General features: G+C 45.8%; 1 protein-coding gene across 2 annotated transcripts in view; it reads left to right on the top strand.

Annotated features, from left to right (window-relative positions):
- Positions 1-4,127: 4,127 nt before the first annotated feature.
- SPMIP3 (sperm microtubule inner protein 3) overlaps positions 4,128-20,662 on the top strand; it is a 29,527-nt gene continuing 12,992 nt past the window's right edge. For both annotated transcript variants that reach the window (XM_078441329.1, XM_078441328.1), the window contains exons 1-3: positions 4,128-4,222; positions 12,449-12,517; positions 18,606-18,701. In XM_078441329.1, the coding sequence (XP_078297455.1) occupies positions 12,462-12,517; positions 18,606-18,701 (152 nt within the window). In that variant the 5' untranslated portion in view covers positions 4,128-4,222; positions 12,449-12,461. The remainder of the gene's footprint in view (positions 4,223-12,448; positions 12,518-18,605; positions 18,702-20,662) is intronic.

Below are 20,662 nucleotides of genomic sequence, written 5' to 3'. Positions count from 1 at the left end.
TCAGCCCCCTCTGATAATCAGTTGCCATCATCACTTAAACAGAAGGCAGTTGGAGTGGCTCTCCGATCCTATTTCCCCAGTGGCTGCATTCGTGCTATGTGATCTGAGCCCCTGACAGACAGGCTGTGTCATTTTCATATCAGTTTCAAGTCCCAGGACACCAGGAAGCCCTGTGTCTGAGGACCCAAGACCTGGCCTGGTGCCTGCCTCCTGAGGTGAATCTCATTTTTCCTTCATTCTTCCAAGAAATTAATTTTGTCATCAAGTTAATAGTAATCATTTGTACTGTGTAAAAGCAAAAAAAAAAAAAAAAAATTTATCCGACTTGGTGGTGGTGGTTTTTTTTTTTTTAATCACATTATGAGGTATGATTGACATACATCTGGGTTAGGTCTCTATTAATGTTTTTAATGTTTATTTATTTTTGAGACAGAGAGGCAGAGTGTGAGCAGGGGAGGGGAAGAGAGAGGGGGAAGACACAGAATCCGAAGCAGGCTCCAGCCTCTGAGCTGTCAGCACAGAGCCCGATGTGGGGCTCGAACCCACGAACCATGAGATCATGACCTGAGCCGACGTTGGACCCTTAACCGACTGAGCCACCCAGGTGCCCAGTCAGGTCTTTAAAAGTACGTCATATGCCACAATATCTCCTATGCAGTACTCTTGCCAAACTATTGTGTTCCTCATTTCTGATGTTTTGTTTTGTTTTGTTTTGTTTTGTTTTAAATCTCCTGGTTAAGGGTCTCACTGATGTTCTCTACTCTTTTCTCAAGCCCAGTATCTTTGTGATCATTACTTTAAATTCTCTCTCAGGCATATTACGTATCTCAGTTTTGCTTAGGCCTCTGGCTGTAATTTTGTCCCATTTGTTTCACTGGGACATATTTCTCTGTCTCCCCGTTTTGTCTAACTCTCTGTGTCTGGTTCTGTGTGCGAGGAAAGTCAGCTCTTGAAAGTCATGGGTGGGGCAGGCACTGATCCTTTAACAAGGGTGCACTCGTCCTCTGCCAGAGGGAACATGCCTCTGATGCTGAGGTGGGGCCAGCTGCTGCCTCTGCAAAGTGCGTGTAGGCAAGGCATGCAGTTTGAGCAAGGTGTCCACGTCCTCCGTGGGAGGTGACAGGCTGCCGCCACAGGGACCGAGGTCCCGCCAAGGGCGTGGGGAGGAGAAGCAGTGTTGGCATGGTTTGCGCTAGTCTTCTGCCGCGGGGGGTGGGGGAGCTGCGGGGCCAGGACAGACACGCAAGCCTGGCCGGAGGCAGTGGGGTGCAGTGTAAGCAAGTTAGGCGGTGAATGCTGGGGCCCCTCTGGTTCCTGCAGGCGCAATTAATACATAACTCTTCCTCCCGTACGCCCCAGGCATTTTTCAAACTGCTGTCTCTAAGCTGTATCTCAGAGGGCTATTTGTCATGCTGTCTCTTTAAGGGCGGGGATGGTTTCCTATCACCCTCCAGGCTCTCCCAGACCAGAGCCCTGATTTTTAAAGTTCGAGGCTTTATGTCCCACTAGTTGTAAGAACTTTCGAAATTCGGTTGTTCTAATTTTCAAAGTCAAATGCTGTAGAGATTTGTCTTCACATGCGGGCTCGAGGGTGTGGTAGTCTGTTTCTCTTCCTCCTCTGAGACTGTGACCCTCTCCCTAGCACTGAGGACCACAGTCCATTTAGCTCTGCCCTGGGACTCCACCCTTCCTACCCTCTTGAACGTGGCCTCTTTTTTTTTTTTTTTTTTTTTTAATTTTTTATACGTTTATTCATTTTTGAGAGATGGAGAAAGACAGAGCATGAGTGGGGGAAGGGCAGAGAGGAAGGGAGACACAGAATCTGAAGCAGGCTCCAGGCTCCGTCCGAGCTGTCAGCACAGAGCCCAATGTGGGGCTTGAACCCATGGACCGTGAGATCATGACCTGAGCTAAAATTGGACGCATAACCAACTGAGCCACCCAGGCGCCCCTGGCCTCTTCTTTACAGTTAGTTGTAGAGTTTGTTCTCCCAGTCTTCAGGTCATTTTCTAGCTTATTTACAGTGATGGGGGGTGTTATCTAGTTGTATCCATAGGACGAGGTCAGCTTAGAGTCTTTCTACTCTGCCATTTTCCTTGGAAGTCAGCCATGTAACTCTTTTTTTTGTTGTTAATTTTTAATGTTTATTTATTTTTGAGAGACAGAGAGAGACAGAGCGTGAGCAGGTTAGGGGCAGAGAGAGAGGAAGACACAGAATCCGAAGCAGGCTCCAGGCTCCAGGCTGTCAGCACAGAGCCCAACACAGGGCTCGAACCCACAAATCATGAGATCATGATCCGAGCGAAGTCGGACGCTTAACCAACTGAGCCACCCAGGTGTCCTTCAGCCATGTAACTCTTAATGTCAATCTGTTCATATGTTCAGAAGGACATCTAAACTGATGTTAACTTATCCAGGACAACGATAATTTCTGACTCATGAGATTTATGTTCATTTTTAACTTTCTTCTCTGTACGTTTTTTTGTATTGTCAGGTTTATTTCCATGAATAACATGAGGGCATTTTTGTTTGTTTTTTCCTTCACGAAGACTATGGATTGTTATTCTTAGAGGCACCCGGGTGGCTCAGTCGGTTAAGTGACTGACTCTTGGTTTCGGCTCAGGTCATAATCTCACGGTTCATGGGATCGAACCCTGCATCAGGCTCTGCGCTACCAGCGTGGAGCCTGCTTGAGAGTCTTTCTCTCCCTCTCTCTCTGTCCCCTCCCCCACTCTCTCTCAAAATAATTAAACTTAAAAAATGTTTTAATTTATGTATTTTAATTAAAACGTAATTCAACCTGGGCTTCAATGTCCGATAGAGCTAGGTTCAAACCGTAGACTTATTAGAGCCTGGTTGTGACTTCCAGCGAGTTCTCTCGCCTCTGTTAGCCTTCATTTCAAATGGAGATATTTACCTTCAGAGGCCACGGCTGGGATTTGGGATGGCATGTGTCAAACAGCTAACACAGTGCCTGGCAATAGAAGGTGCCTACCCAGCAAATGAGAACCATTTATCACTTTTATTAGTGTATTCCCAGTAGGTTGCTTCTGTTCTTTAAACTTTCCCCACCTCTCTCCTTTTAACAAAGCGCTGTGTCACCAAGACTTTGGCATTAAACTACTATTGTCTTTGTTCCATGTGGGTGAGGCTCCCACTGGGAGCCCCTGTCTACCCCTTTGTCTCTCCTAAGTACCACCTAAAATTGTATGGAAATTGGGGCACCTGGGTGGCTCAGTTGGTTAAGCCCCTGACTTCAGCTCGGGTCATGATCTCACGGTTCGTGAGTTCAAGCCCCATGTCAGGCTCTGTGCTGACAGCTCAGAGCCTGGAGCCTCCTTCGGATTTTGTGTCTTCCCCCTCTCTCCGCCCCTCCCCTGCTCACGCTCTGTTTCTCTCTCTCAAAAATAAACATTAAAAAATATTATTTAATAAGAATAAACATAAATAAAATTGCATGGAAATACCTTACTTCCTCGTTGCAAACACTATTTAACTGAGGGGTGGTCCTGGGCCCAGGCCAGCGTCCTGCAGATAATACTCGTGGTTTATCTTGGTTTTGGTTTTTGGTAAAGGTTGGTTTGAATAGGCACATTTGCGATTCTGTTCTTCTGAGGTTACGACTCTATTCTACATAGTAGTGCTGCTGTGATGCTCCATGTTTGGTTTGAAATGTATCTGTAAACAATTAAAAGCCTCCTCTGATGGCCTCAGTAGAAGCAGGATGGAGCCTAATCGAGTGCTGGACCAAGCAGAGCTGGGCTCATTTGTCCCTCGTGTGCCCTACTTCCTCAATTTTAGCTTGCAAAGGGTAGCACACGCCAATACCGCACCACCCAGCTCTTTAACCTTATGTTGTCCCTGGAATACTCTTTACAGAAAAGAAAGTTCTGATGATTAAATAGTCTGGGTTATTTGCCCACATGGTGTTCTTTTCCACCCTGATTTTCACCCTCTCTTTCTTGTGCAGCTTGGCTCTCATAGAGGCCAAAGGATCCCTACTTTTTATAAGGCCATGACCTGACAGGCATCATCTAGCAAAACTTTCTGTCCCACAGTGCATCACAATAGCCTTTTGAGTGATGTAGAAGGATCAAGCCCTATATCTCTGCAGTGTGTTTTTGCAGTATATCCAGCACCCGGAGGTGGCTGAAATAACCACTGTCCTCAGAAGACTGATTTTTAAGAACAAAGAGGACTCTACCCACTGGAGCCCAAGCAGGTAACACCGGTTCGGTCATTACTGCTGGAACATCTCTCTCCTCTTACTTAGTGCTTGTAGTACTAAATTGCTGATTGCATTTTGAATGTTCTGGAGACGAGCACTCACAGTTAAGCAAACTTTGTGGCAAACCATTCTGTAAAGCCAAGAATTCTTTTGGAAAGTGAATATTCATACCTCTCAGCTTTAAATTATTTGAGTAGATTTCGCTCAACATTTTTTTTTCTCTTAGAAACGAGGTACACCTATGTAAAGGCATCTGGCTCTCTGCAATACAAAAAGTACAAAGATTAAAAGGGTACCTGGGTGATTCTGTTGGTTAAGCCTCTGACTTCAGCTCAGGGCATGATCTCACGGTTCGTGGGTTCGAGTCCCACGTCGGGCTCTGTGCCGACAGCTCAGAGCCTGGAGCCTGTTTCAGATTCTGTCTCCCTCTCTCTCTGCCCCTCCCTGCTCATGCTCTCTCTCTCTCAAAAATAAATACACATTAAAATTTTTTTAAAAAAAACAAAAAACAAAAAGAACAAAGATTAAAAACTGTTTACTAGATTAGCAGTTTACTGAGTTGACTGACTGATTGATTGGTTCTTTCATTCACTCATTCCAAAGTATGCACAGAGCACTTCCTTGGATGGGGAGTACTTTGCCAGTCAATGAGGCAGGAGAAGGACAAGGACAGTGAAGACAGTGGCTGCCAAAACAATATGGTCCCAACATCTAGGAACTTGCATTTCAGGTAGCCAGGCCAGACCTTGTATGAAACTCATGTCTTGTGCTTCGAAGAATCTCTAGAGCCTTATCTGAGGCCTGGCACAAACTTTTTACTCATTCAATGTTCTCTTAAACGATAGAATGAATAGATGAATTCAGAAACCAATAAGCCAATGAAGACAGGCCTTAAAACCAAAATGCGTTATAGGATTAATTAAGGGCTCTGGGAGTCCAGAGGTGGGCAACGGACCATTTGGAACCCAGAAGAGAGAGGCCTTGGAGGATATGACACAGACCTTGAATAAGGCCAGGAAGGGTGGGTGGAACTTAGATTCAGAAGAAGGGAAGAAAAAGCATTGAGGCAGTAGAATTCAGAGTAGGATTGGGAAGTGGGGGTAGATAACCAATCTTCGTGAACTGGGAAGACTGGCTTCTTGAGGAAACAGAAGAAGGAGGGGACTGTCCAGGTCATTCAGTGGTGGAAAGCCCTCTTCTCAATTCTTCTTACAATACACATGCTCAAAGGCAAGTGGTAGCAATTGCCCCCACTATACAGCCACCCTGCAATCAGCCAGGCCACTGTCATACATCCAGCCAAGGTGGGTCACACCAGTTCTGAGCAAGCCCCCACCCCACGGCTTCTCTGCACTGTCAGATCACTAAGGAGTGGCTTTCCCCAGGGACCCAACCTCCGCCAACACCTTGAGTACCGATTCCACACCTCCAAGGAAAGGTGGGGGGGGGGGGGGCGGTGGCGCGCAGGGCTCTGGGGTTTTAAAGTACATCTAGAAAACCAATTGTTGCTACTTGTATACCAGTTTAAATGCCACCCTCTGTTTCTCGAATTTTCCCAAAATTATGGATAAATAACATTAAAATCTTGGGACCCTGACTACTATTCTGCCTCTGCTCCTTCTTTGAACAGATTAATTAAGTGATAAAACTTGCTAGTTATTTGAGGTTCACAAGCTTATTAAACTTACCAGGCAGTTACTACTGGTCCCACTCAATCTCATACTGGGAGGATCTAACCTCTGATTTAACAAATATTATTTTTAGTCCTTCCTACCATAAAAAATTGATGTCACTTTAAAATTTTAAACCACAGAAAGCCCATCTACATGAGGAAAGCTTATCACATGCTTCCTATCAGGGAAAATGTTCAGGTTTTCTGAAGCAAAGGTGACATCTGTTCTTGGAGCCTTTTCCTTTAAAATTCTGAAAAATTCGGAGGCGGGGGGCGGGGGCACCTGGGTGGCTCAATCGGTTTAGCCTCCGACTTCGGCTCTGGTCATGATCTCACGGTTGGTGGGTTTGAACCCCACATCAGGCTCAGAGCCTGATGCCTGCTTCAGATTCTGTGTCTCCCTCTCTCTCTGCCCCTCCCCCACTCATGCTGTCTGTCTCTCTCAAAAACAAACATTGAAAACATAAAATTCTGAAAAAGAGTGTGGGTAGGGTGTGGGGACACAGCCACTCAACAACCTGAAAGGTAACTTGTCGAGGAAACTTGTCAAGGATTCTCTTTTAGAAGCTACGAAGCTTCAATTTTGTATCATCTTGTGTGACCTTGTGATTAGTATCAGACTTGATCTCCTTCCAGCAGGTAAGTAACGAGAAAGCAGAACCACATGTCTCTTGCTAAATGCTTTTTCCACAGTGCCAAGCAAAGGTGGTTGATCGAGAAATATCTGTTGAGTGGATCAATGAGTCAGTGGCACTGTAGCAGGAGGAGAAGGGCTTCAGAGTCAAACAGATTTGGCTTTTTTTTTTTTCCTTTTCTTTTTTATTGGCCATGTAACCTTCAACGTGAAATATAACATCTACTAGAAATTCAGGATAATGAAGGAAAACTCTCAGGACTCCTGAGAGGATTGAGTGAAACAGCATATGTGACAACAGTCTGGTGGATAATGAGCGTCAGCCTAGGATGAGGCCTTTCCCATCGTTTCCCACAGAAGGTGGCTATTCTTTTTCAAAATTGTTTTGGCTATTTTAGTTCCCTTGCATTTACAAATAAGCTTTAGAATAAACTCATCTATATTCTCCAAAAACTCCTACTGGGTAGTTTGACCAGATCCAATTTGGGCAGATTGTCATCTTTACTATGTTGAGTCTCCCAAACCATGAACATAGTATATCTCTCAGGTCTTTGATTTCTTCCATCAATTCTGTAGCCTTCAGCATACAGAGTCTGTGCATGTCTTGTTAGATTTGTGCATAATGTGTCTCCTTTTTTCTTTTGAGCTATTATAAATAGTTGTGTTTTAAATTTTTGGCTCCAATTTTTTATTTAAAGTATAGAAATATAATTATGTGTGTTGACCTCGTATCCTATGATCTTGTTAAAAACGTTATTTGTTTTGGGGCACCTGGGTGGCTCAGTTGTCTGGACTTATCATCCAACTCTTGATTTCAGTCCAGGTCATGATCTCACAGTGGGGAGATCGAGCCCCCATGTCAGGCTCAGTGTGGAGCATGGAGCCTGCTTGGGATTCTCTCTCCCTCTCTCTCTCTCTCTCTGCCCCTCTTCCAGCTCATGTGCACTCTCTCTCTCTCTCTCTCAAAATAAATAAATAAGCTTATTTATTTATTCATAGGCTCCTTGGGATTTTCTACATAAACTATTATATCATTTGTAAATAGGGACAGTTTTCTTCCTTTCCATCTATATGCCTTATATGTCTTGCCCTGGCCTTATTGTACTGTGTAGGACTGCCTGCATTATGTTGAATAGGAGTGATAAGAGTGACATCCTTGCTTTATTTCTGATTTTAGGAAGAAATTAGTCTTTCTCCATTAAGTATGATGTTAGCTGTAAATTTCTATAGATGTTCCTTATCTGGTTGAAAAACTTCCCTCATGGTTGGCTAAGAAATTTTACCATAAATGGATAGGTTTTATCAGATTTTTGACTGTTATATTATTTAACAGAATTCTGATTTGATCCATAATATATTCTGTAATACCAAAAAGTTGCTGAAAACGTTGACAAGATAAATCTTATACCTTTGTCCCTAACTCAGTATGTTGAACATTAACGTTGAGGCAGTTTGTTGCAATGTTACGTCTTTTATTCGTGTACCTTAGTTCACCTTCTGAACATCAGAATAATAAAAAATTCTATTATTAAGCTTTCATTTCTGTGCCCTGGGAGTCTAACCGCAGTGGTTTATGTGCCGGTATTAATTAATTGGAAGTGGTTACAATTCTCCTAAATAAGAGCCATGAAGTTGCCCAAATCTTTCTCATTCTTAGCAATGTACCTTAAGGAATAAATTTCCTAGAATCAAAATATATTTATATTCAGCAAGATCAAAATGTCCAGTACTATGGGACTGGGTTTCATAAATTCTGGCATATTCGGTTACTCAATAAATATTTATGAAATGTCCACCATGTGCCAATTTTTATCTTTGGTCCTAGGGATACAGCAGTGAGGATAAGCGACAAACTTCCCTGTCTTCATGGAGACTACTTTCCAATGGGGAGACAGACCTAAATAAGATACATATGTAAACATGTAGTACAGCAGGTGGTGATGAGCATTTTGGAGAAAAATAAAACATAGAACATGGAGGAGTCCAGGCGTGGGAGAGGAATGGGGTACTATTTTAAATAAAGTGATGGTTGGACCTCACCAAACAACATAAAGGAACCTTAAACATTAGAATTAAGAATACTCTGTAGCAATGTGGAAAAATGTCATGATACCTCATTAAGTGAAAAACAGAGAACATAAAACAGGAGATCTGCCGTGGTTTCGAGTATTTAAGTATGTACATATATGATGTATATAAAACATAAAAAATGAAAATAGTTTGTGGATAATTTTCATATTATTTTACAGCATTATTCACTTTGAGCATAATTATGCCCGCAGTTTAAAACAAGAAAAATGTTTAAGGTTCCCTAAGGCTAATTCAAAATGGAATGGAACGTACGTACGGGGATTCAGCTAGAACTCACCTTTGCCCCGGAAGGATTTTATTTGGGGCACCTCTGAGGAAGAATCTTCTATTCAAGCGACCAACAAAGAGTCTGTATTTGATTTTTTTTTTATTTAAAAAAAATTTTTTTTAACGTTTATTTTTGAGACAGAGAGAGACAGAGCATGAACAGGGGAGGGGCAGAGAGAGAGGGAGACACAGAATCTGAAACAGGCTCCAGGCTCTGAGCTGTCAGCACAGAGCCTGATGCGGGGCTCGAACTCACAGACCGTGAGATCATGACCTGAGCCGAAGTCGGACGCTTAACCGACCGAGCCACCCAGGCACTCCAAAGAGTCTGTATTTTAAAGGAGATGAAAGTTCCATTGTCCAGGGTGCCGAGAACAGTGGTTGCACAGTGTTGGCTGAGAGTATGGAAGTGATGGCAAGCTTAACATGCGTGCGTAATCATCTCCTTCAGATTTGGCATGTGAATCTATTTTTCATGATCGACTAAAATAAAACAAACTGACACGTCTTACTGCAAACTACATTCTCTTATTTGTTCCAGAGATGACAAGTAATCACACAAGATGTGACTTGGTAGCCTGTATATGGGGTAGCAACCGTTCTCTAGGGATGCAGAAGGACAGGTTGCAACCATTGCCAGACAATGTCTTCCGATGATTCTGAGAGCTCAGATTCCGTGTGGGCTGTTCGTGTGTTCCTCCGAAAATGTTTTTGTGGCCCGGCCAAAGCATGGCAGCCCAGGACTGGTTTATTCCCTCCGGTGTTGATTCAGAATTCCTAGGCACTGAGCAATCACTCTATCCTCAAAAGGCAGACGCGGTGTTGTCTTAGTGAAGCGCAAATGTCCTGAATATCTTCCATTCTTCTCTCCGGCATGTCACGTCTGGTGAAGGAAAATCCCAGCAGTCACAAAGCTTTCCGAGTTCATGCAGGAGCTCAGTGGTGTTTACTCGGATTTTCTCTTTTGTTCTTTCTACTTCTTGGGTGTTTTTTTCTTTTTCTTTTTTTTTTTAATAATCACACTAGCACTAAAAGAAAAACACAGATTACATAATGAGCAGACTCCACTGGATAGCCAAACTATTCTAATATAATCTTGCCTGAAAATGTTCAAGCTCCTTGAAAAATACATTCAGAGGCGAAATAACGCAGCTAGCTGGCCTGTGAATGATCCGTGGACTAGTTTTGACTAGAAAAGGGAAGAAGGAGGCACCACACACTTGTTTTCCGACCTATCTCCTAACCAAAGAAGGTTACTGCTTCTTTGGGGCTGTCCCGCTTTTGTTTTGGCTGATGGTCTGGGCGGTCTGTGGTTTTTGCGATGTAGCATAGTAGTCAAATGTTTCTGGAACCAAATGGATTCCCATCCTGGTTGCTCAGTGTCCTTGTACAACTTATTTCCCAGTACTTCTTTTTTTTTTTTTTGGTCCATAAAATAGCGGGTTTCGTGTCACCTGACACATAGTACACGCCCATACATAGAAACTCATATTTCTCTGTTCGCAAAGGTGCTGTTTTGTGTACAGAACACACACACACACACGCACACACACACACACAGACACACACACACACACACACACACACACACACGCGCGCGCGCGCATTATTGCCTCCCTTAACCCTCCAGATAGGTATTGTAATCATCAAAACACAGAGCAGCTGCTTTAGTCTGTTCCGGCCGCTGTAACAAATTCCCGTGGCCTGGGTGGTCTACAAGCACCAGAAATGTATTCCTCACACTTTTAGAGGCTGGAAGACCGAGATCTGAGCGCCAGCCTGGTGGGGGTTCTGCTGAGACCCCTCTTCCGGGTTGCAGGCTGCCGACTTCCGGTTGTGTCCTCACGAGACAGAAGAGAGCAAGTGAGCCCTCTGCGGTTTGCACCAGTTCCATTCGTGGGGTCCCTGCGCTCTTTACTTCTCAAAGGCCCCGCCTCCAAACACCACCGCTTTGGGATCAGGGTTTCACACGTGAATTTAAGGAGCTCAGGGGTAGGGGACACACACATCCGGTCCCCTGCAGGGAGATGACTTTCCCCATTTCTTCGAGCCACGTGGGTGTCGGTCAGACATTCCACTGCTATGCTATTCTTTACCCCGTTTATGCAGACACAGGCCCAGCGGTCTGCGCATATGCATAATACAAACACACGGTACAGAATTGATGAGGTACCCGAACGGTAAACTAAAAAAGTAAGGATTTCTCCCACCTCTGTCTCCCAGGCACTCCGTTTCTCTTCCCATCGTGGACTGTTTCTCAAGAAAATACTCATGTGTAGTGGTTTTCCGCTGAAAGTCTTCCTCTACAGGAGATAATCAGCTGCAATGTGAATTGTAGACTAGAAACAGTCTAGATTGTATGTTTACGTCTAGGAAAAAGAAAGAGTTCGATGTCGATGGTGAGGCCCTTAAAAAAATCATCAGAAGGACAATGAGAAGCAGACTCTGGGGAAGGCCTCCAGGAAGCTTCTAGAACGCCTCCACAAAACTGACCCAACATGGGAGCAGCTACCTGTGCCCTACTCAGGAAGCTGCTTCCAGAACCTACTCCCAAAGCCACCAGCACGGCCACTGCGGTGCTCGCTCCATACTCCTAAAGATGGTGTTTGAACCCCAGAATGTGGCCTCAGTCACTGTCTTCGATGCACTTGCTTCATGACACCCAGTGCTGGAGACCAGCCCCTGCCTTGTGCTGCAGACACTCACCACACGGCAGCTTCATGAGCAGCAGGAAATGGCCTCTGCCTCGTTTCTGCCTTCCAGATCTCAGTCCGGTCTGTCGGATTTGGTGGAGTCGAAATCCTATCCAGAGTTCTAGGTGCCAGGGAGTCTGGACATGTAATGCAAAGCCCATGAGCTAGTGCGGTTGGAAGGCACCTAAGAAGGGTGGGAACAGACACTAAAGACCCAACTGGCACAGTAGTTTCTTTTTCTTTTTTTTTCTTTTAGGGTGAATTCCTGCTGACCTCTGTGGCTCAAGTTTCGCAGATTGTTGTGTTAATCCTCAGATCAATTTTCTAGGTGTGCAAAATGGTTCGTTGCTGATCTAGTTGCATTTCAGGGATGGGAGAGGCAGAGAATGTCATGCTGCTCTGCCATCTTGGCCCCTCCCCCCCCTTTTTTTCTTTTAGAGAGAGAGAGAGAGCAGGCATGAGCCAGGGAGAGGGGCAGAGGGAGAGAGAGAGAATCTTAAGTAGGCTCCTCAGCATAGAGCCCATCACAGGGTTCAATCCCACAATCGTGAGATCAAGACATGAACTGAAATCAAGAGTTGGACACTCAACCAACTGAGCCACCCAGGCACGCCCATATCGGCTTATGCTTTCCACTTTTTTCCCCCCCTTTACTAGTTTCTTTCCTTCCCTAAGTGGTCTACAAGAAGCCATGGATAGTCTCCTTACTCTTCAATTTTCTTACTGTTATTTCTTTCCAGACAGACTTGGTGGCACTAGACAGCTCTCAAATGGAAATGGACTGTGTGTCTAGTGTATATGCGATATAGTACATAGTGTGTATACATTTGCAATATAAACCTTCACTCTGTAATGTTTTTTAGACTCCCATCCACCATGGCTGCCATCCGGCTTCGAGAATTTATTGACCGCCGCCCAGTGATCCTATCTAGGTAATGTTCTTCCAGACGCAGACGCCATCCAGAGCTGTGGTGAGGCAGACAGACACCTGGGGTGGGGGGTGGGGGGTAGATTTGCTCACCGGGTGCTCTGTGATTGAGAGGTAATAGCTGCCAGAGGTTCCAATGACATTTCTTTGAGTTTGGGGAAAGTTGTAAAAAACAAACAAACAAAAATTCCACACTGATGGCAAAATCCAAGCAAACAGGCAACTCCAAACACCCAGAAGATTGGAAGGATATTGGTTTTTGCTTGGGAAGGGCTTCAACAAGAAGGATGAGGAACCTCAGCCTAAATTTTAGCGGGGGCCCCTTTAGTCTGCTCAGGATCAAACAAACCACTTCCTGCTTCTGCCATATGGGAGGTTGAAACAAAGTAGGATTTTCACTCTTCCTCCAAGTTCCAGCCTTAGACGGGCCAAGACTAACAAGCCCTAGGCATGTGTTCTTGGGCTAAAGTCATCTTGCTGAGAGATATTGGGTAATAATCTATAGACTCTAACCCAGCCTCCCTTTACCACTGGCCGTGGGGTCTGGAGAGGCTCAGAAGCTATGACAATGGGTAAGACACTCACACAGTAAGCGACTTTGAGGTCAGCCTCTTTGGCTTCATGGTTTTGAGTGAGGCCTGTGTTTATTTTAGTATCTAGCTATTTTTGACAATGCTTAGTCAACAAAGATAAGTCCTTTTGCTTCCAGAAATTACCGAAGGAGGGATGGGGAAAGGATCCTTTGTTCCTACAGTCCTCTTTCAGAGAAAGGACAGAGTCTACCCTTCTCTCCCAGAAGCCCACATGATGAGGAACTGGAGGAAATAGGGATGGGTTCCAGTATTTCTTGATTTCTGCCTCCCCACAACCCTTTGGTCTTTCGGAATGTGTTTGAGATCTGTCTTGCCCGCTGTTGAGTTATTTAACTGTGGGTCATCTCCTGGGCAAAATGGAAACAAAGCTCCCTTAGCTGCTGCTAAGGAACTCAGTGGGACTGAGGCAGGGTCATCGGGCCTGGCCTAAACTAGCTCACAGGGAGCCTGAGGGTTTGGGCGAAACAGTGCAGCAGGCACAGGGTCCATGAAATTCTAAGGTGGGGCTGGATTCAGTTGTCTGCACTCATCCCTCAAAGCCTCCACAACTATGCACACCACCCGAACCAGGCTGGGGCCCCAGCCTCCCCGCCGTACTCACTGTGAGGCTGGCCCTTGTCTACGCCTTTCCTGAATCTGCAACAGGAGGGGGTCCAATCCATCAGTAGGTTCCTCAGTTGTACCTCCAGGATGTATCTCCAAGGGGAATGCGGCCTGTCCCCACTCACCTGCCATGACCACCGTCCATTCTCCAGAAAGCACTTCCGAAAATGTAACTTGGTTCAAAGCCCTTCATTTCATTAAGCCTTGCAATCACCGCATTTTGCATAAAATCTAAACTCTGCTAGGGTCCACACGGCTCTCCACAAATGGGCCCTGCCCCCGCCTCAGCTTCCTCTTCGGCCAGCCCCACTGTCTTTCCTTCATGGGAAAATGGAATCACACACAGGCAGGGGCACCTGATAAATATTCAGTGGTTCACCAGTCATAGTGACCACATAGCTCTCACGAGAATTATACCGGGTGTAAATGCCACCTGTGGCCATTCCCAAGCTACAGGCCTGCCTCTCAGGATGGGCTGAGGGGTGAGTTGGTTTGCAGAGCATCAGATGCTCCTGAAAAGATGGTTTTAGGCGGATAAGTGCAGTGTGGTGTGGAAGAAAAAAGAGGTGGAATTTGTGTCAGATGTAAGTGGATTTTTTTTATGTTTATTTATTTATTTTTGAGAGAGAAAGAGAGAGAGAGAGAGAGAGAGCATAAGTGGGGGAGGGGCAGAGAGAGAGAGGGAAACACAGAATGTGAAGTAGACTTCAAGCCCCGAGATGTCAGCACAGAGCCCAACGCGGGGCTTGAACTCACAAACTGTGAGATCATGACCCGAGCCGAAGTCAGATGCTTAACCGACAGAGCTACTCAGGTGCCCCAAGAGTGGATTTTTAAAACACTGGTTGAAGTGGTCTCTGGGAGATCAAGAGGCAGCTGGAGGGGTCAGCTCATCCTGCCCGGAGTCATGGTAACACCTACCCCAGATCACCAAGTATGTCCACAATGTCCCGTTGACTCACGGAGCCACACGGAGCCATAGCTGATCAGTTCCCCCCCTACTTTACTGATACCTAACACCCCCCTCTTCCTGGAGGGGATAGTGAGTCTGGAAGATAGCAGAGTGGGCACGGCGGTCTCCCATCCTCTGCGCCAACCAGCTCGTGTCCTTATTAAGTGACTCATTCCCTAGAGCCTGCTCCTCCCTGACACAGCACTTACTCATCATGTATGATCAGTTAGTGCCCGAGTGTGGTTTTCCTACCAGATCGTGAACTCTTGGGTAGAAGAGAATGTTGAATGTCACTGTCTCCCTGTCCCCTGCACACGGCGGACACCTCAGAGCCTGCAAAGAGGGCTTGTTTCCTTGAACCAAGGACAGCTTCCAGCTAACACGGCCGTGTCTGTTTCTTCCCCTGTCCCTTCGGTGCACGGCATCTACTTCCTGCCTGCCCGTGAGAGAAACACAGAGTTCATATAAAAATAGCACCGGATTCTTCTGAAAGCCAGCCATCCTGCACACCGAGAGATGACTCTGGGTGCAGCGTGGAGCTCAGAGAACGGGTTTGATCCTTGGCTCTGGCATTTACCAGCCGGGTGATCTTTGGAGGGCCCAATTGACTTCTCTGAACCTTGGTCCCCTGTTGCTCATAATGTTTACCTGGCAAGGTGACTAGGGATTAGATGAGATCACCCATGTAAAGGAGCCTCATAAAGCCTGAGGCCCAGCACAGACATAACAGAGGACTGCAGGGCCACCTCAGGTTGCGGGGCCAGGCTCTTGAGGGACGAACACGCCTGACCTCCCCTGTGCATATTGGATTCCGTCTGCGGCTAAGCCCAGGTTTCTGCTCCGGCTACGCACGCTCTCATCTGCACAGACCACATCACCTCAAAGAGCCAAGCTTTGAGGGGCTGGCAGACAACGTGTCGGGGAATCGGTCAAAGCAGAAGTCTGGAGGAGGAGGAGAAGGGGTCTTAGAAGCCACCCTTCCCACAACTCATTCAGGAATCTTAGAGCCAAGTCAATCAACGGGTCTGAGCAGAGCCCAGGCAGGGGTCCGCGGCCAGGTCTGGAGAGACCGCTGCTTCCCCCACTCACGCACCCAGCCCCGCCAGGAGAGGCCAGCTCCTGACTGACAGGCCAGGTTACGTACGCTTTGCCCCTCATTAACCTCTCGACTGGGATCTTCCTCTTCTGGAAGGTGAAGTCAGGCCACGTGGGGAGCTGGGAAAGTCCACCCGAAGAGTTTGCCCTTCTTTCCCCAATCCTTTCCACTTCTCCACTCAGCCCCCCTTCCCTTCAGCACCTGTTTACGAGCTTCCCTCCCCCTCCCCGCTCCTGGGCCAAAACCTACCAAGAGAGACCCCCCAGGGACTGGGAGCTGGGCCTGTGACCTGGTGCTGGCAGAGAAGGGCTTCTCCATCCTCAAAACAGCTTTTACAGACGGCTTCTACGGAGCAGTGCTTAGGTCACTCGCCTGTATTCAGCAGGCGTTTGTTACAAGCATGCTTGTGAGAATCCACGGTCAAAACTCGGCCTACTGAAAACGGCACAGCAGCTGTGAGAGACCAGTGTGGCTTCGGAACCCCAGCTGGATTGCTCACAGACTGTAACAGGGCGCTAGGGGGATCTTTCCAAGGGAGTGCTTCAGCCACGGGACGGGTGCCCAAGAAAGTCCCAGGCTCTCAGAAATGTCATTTGTTCCCTATGATTGTGCCAGTTCCTCTCCTTTCTTATGACTTAATCCCTGCTCGTATTTACTCTTCGGGGCTCAGTCACTTTATCCGAGCCACTGGGCAGGCCCAGACAGCCTGTGGTTTTTCTGAAAAGTCAGAGCTCCCAGAGGCCCTGTTTGCATAGACAGACAGACCCGCCCTGTTCACAGCACTTGCCTTTCGCACTGGTTAGACAGCGAGGTCCCCACTGGCCCCCTGCACACTCCACTTTGATCCCAACTCTGGCCTCATCTTGGCTTCTGAAATTCCCCTCACCTCGAATATCTTCCCCAACCTGTTTGCTTGCCCAAATCCTGGACATCCGTCCCTCAACCGCGACCCCACTGACCCTTTATTCAGATCACCATTTCAGCACATAAAGAGCAAAGGGACGCCTGGGTGGCTCAGTTACACGCTCAGTCGGTTACACGTCCGACTCTTGATTTCAGCTCAGGTCGCGATCTCACAGTTTGTGAGTTCGAGCCCCACGTTGGGTTCTGGGCTGACAGCGCGGAGTCTGCTTGGGATTCTCTCTCTCTCCCTTTTTCTTTGCCCCTCCCCGGACCTCTCAAAATACATAAACTTTAAAACAACAACAACAAAAAAGAGCATTATGAGGACAAGTCAGCTCCTAGATCTGTATCTAAGAACCCTCAGTGTGCAGGCACTTTGTGTGAATTCAGTAAGTGCTGGTTGGACTGCGGACATGGTTCAGATTTCCATTCATCACCCAACACGTGTTTGGTGAGCTATTTTGTGCAAAACTATGTACTGTTTTCTACCAAGTCTTCCCTTGGAACTCTGAAATAGCATCATCTGAGAGCTCAGAACCTGTGGAAGTCCCCAAACACCTACATATCACAAACTCTCCCCACGATGGTCACCTGCCTATGTCCCCTCCCTCTCCAGAGGAGTGGCAGCCTTCTTCCTTATGCCTGAAGCTGTAAGGCAAGCTTGTCCTTGTATTGGACGCCTCCTTCCCAGCCTCAACCCTTTCTCCCCCGGTGTCCCCTGTCCTCTCCAGCCACCTTCCCCAATACATAGCTCGGGTTTTTCCGTGTCCCACATAAATGACGACACCTGCCTCCTGGCCAGTCTCTGTACTTCAGTCAGACTCCTCATGTTCATTGTCCACACAGCCACTGGCAAAGATCTTTCTAAAATAAAAATTGCACTATGTCATTAATCTTCTTTTTAAAAATGCTACCAAGATTCCTTGCCCCCTAGTGAGTGGTTCCCAACCTCTCGGACACAACGCCCCCTTTATGCCTAACACAATCCAACTACACATAATTTTGAAATGGAAACATAATGCAATGACCATAATCTAAAAGGAAAAGTAATTGGTTATAAAGTAAGACGTCTTTCAAAATTTTTTTTTTTTAGTTTATTTTTTGAGAGAGAGAGAGAAAGCAGGGGAGGGTTGGGGAGGGGCAAAGAGAGAGAGAGAATCCCAAGCAGGCTCCACACTGTCAGCGCAGAGCCCGATGTGGGGCTGAATCCACAAACCATGAGATCGTGACTTGAGCCGAAATCAAGAGTCGGGTACTTGAACTGAGCCACTCAGGCACCCCAAAATAAGATGTCTTTCAAACGGTAGGGTCTGGATATCCCGGCACCCTTGCCTCACCTCGCCTTGGTTCAGCTGTACACGCCCACCCACCCCTGCTCAACTTCACACCCCAAAGGCACTTCCTCCCCCCCACTGATTTGTGCTTCAAAATGTCTTTACAACCCAGCCCTCCCTGGCAAAGCTAAGTTCCCTCCTCCAGCCCACAAGTGCCCTGTGCTTTGGCCATCATAGTGCCTATTCATTTCTTGCCCCATACACTTAATTGTCACAGTTTTTAAAAAAATCTAAAATACTTGGGCAAGTTTGTAAACCTACCAAAAGTAGGGAAAAAAATAGTATAAGAAGCCCCCACGTAACCATTCTCTCATTTCAACAATGATCAACATTTGCCCCCACTGATTTTAAATAGCCTCTTATTTCTTTTTCTGATAGTTTGAACCTAATACCTGACACATCAAATACTTCCTTATGACTCTTGAGAAGGAAATCCTGAAAAATGGATAACAGAAGACAGCCCTATCAAGAAATTCCAAAGGTTTCCAGAGCTCTGTGCCAGAAACCGGAAGCAAAGACTGCATGTATTTTTTATTATACCACAGCTGGCATTCTGCTGTAAAGAACTAATTGCTTTTTTTTTTTTATCACCCTTTTACTTTCTCCACTAGTGTATTCATCGCTCATCAAGGAAAGGACATCCAAGGATATTACCCCGGGCAGCTGGCAAGAGTCCACTTTGATTCTAGTGCGAAGAGACCTCCCAGGTGAGGAGACCTTCCTAAATCTTAGTTTTCAAAAATTTCATTAAAGTTAGAATGATAAAATGAAAAAAAAAAAGGGAGGGATGACAAGTTGTAGTCATAATAATGATAACAATAATAATTATTATTTAATGGCTAAAAAAAAAAAAAGCTTGGAACAAAATACACCAAAATTAACAATGACGTTTTATGACTGGTTAAGATCGTTGGTATTTGTATTTTATTTTTCATCTTTCTCTCTGTTTTCCAGATTTTTCTCTAAAGAACATATATTACTTTTATAATCAACAATAAATATAGAATGTTATTAAATCATCAAAGAAATGTAAGAAACACCAAGAGTTTAGAGTTTCAACTTGTTCAAAAAACTTACCCTCTTGAGAGTCAGTTTCCCTCTCAGTAAAATTCTGAATTTGGTTTCTGTCTTTCCAAGTGTGATTTTAACAAAAAGAAAAGGAAAAACGAACAGTCACTTGGACATTATTTAAGTTTATTTATTTATTTATTTATTTAGAGAGAGTGCAGGAAGGGCAGAGAGAGAAGGAGAGAGACAGAATCCCAAGCAAGCTTCACCTACCAGGGCAGAGCCCAATATGGGGCTCAATGCAGCACTCGATGCGGGACTCCATGTGGGGCTTGAACTAATGAACTGTGAGATTATGACCTGAGCCAAAATCAGAAGTCCAACGCTTAGCCAACTGAGCCACCCAGGTGTCCCAGATCTTGGGCAATTTTAAATCCTTCTCTGGGAAACAGTTGCCTTATCTTTTAAGTAAAAGAATTGACCAGGGCGCCTGGGAGGTTCAATCAGTTAAGCATCTGACTCTTGGTTTCGGCCAGGGTCATGATCTCACATCTCTTGGGTTCGAGCCCGTCCATACTCTCTCTGTGTCTCAAAAATAAGTAAATAAACATTAAAATTAATTAATTAAGGTAAATAATTAACCTAAAATTCCAGAACATAACAAGCACTCAAAATATGATTGCTATTATTTTAAGTTCATCGTCTGATATATATAACAAATTTCTTCTCGTAGTCACTTTCGATATAGTCAACTCTTGATTATCCTCCATGCAAAGAAAAGGGAGCCACGGCATCTATAAAGCAGCTCAATGTCTTAACTTAATGGGAGATCAAACTGGAGGTAGCTTTAGAGGTCATTCGGGTCCAGTTAACTGAATAAGAGGTAGGCCAGAGAGGTCTTTCCTGAGATACAGTTGGTCAGTGTGAAAGCTGGGACGCGGAACCCTCCACACTTGCTGCTTGTCAGTTCCAGGCTCTTTGTTCTGATCCAAATACACATTATGTCAAACTCTGGTTAGGGCCAGGGCCCTCTTCCCATGTGCTCCGCGGGCTCTGATGACGCCCCCAGCTCTAACACCCAGTACCCGAATGTGTGTCCTCCTCCCCACAGGATGGCTCAGGGAGAGGGAACCTTGACTCTACTTGACTCTGGCAAGACCAGTGCCTGCCCCAGATCAGCCTTAAGGGGAAAACTTAGTGAAGATGCCAATCGATGACTTTACTAAGCTTCTCGTTAAAAATAAGAAGGAACAAAAGACAAGCCCCCAACCCTCCAAAAACCAGGAAATAATGTGGTTCTTGGAATAAGTCCTAACTTCAGTTTTTGTAGTTGTGTGACTTGATAGGTGTCTAATAGCTTACCTTTCCCAGAAATATTCCTCTTCCAACTTGATGCTTTCAGTATTAGAATCCTATCCTTTGAATGAAAGCCTTATCTTCAGGACACTGATGTATTACTTGAAAATGGAGAATATTCTGATTCCATGGAATCAGAAGGCAAAGGCAGAGCAGAGACAGATCTAGGGGCAATCACCAGGATCTGGTTCAGAAGCCAGAGGCGTGGCACAGAAGTGACCAGATGGGCAGTGAATACACAGAACCCAAGCTCACAAGACGCTGACCTGTCCATCAGGCAACTAATGATGTTTGATTGACAGTG

The sequence above is a fragment of the Panthera onca genome, chromosome F1 (genome assembly GCF_046562875.1).
Source record: "Panthera onca isolate mPanOnc1 chromosome F1, mPanOnc1 haplotype 2, whole genome shotgun sequence".
NCBI lineage: Eukaryota > Metazoa > Chordata > Mammalia > Carnivora > Felidae > Panthera > Panthera onca.
This window is presented reverse-complemented; position numbering and strand designations above follow the sequence as displayed.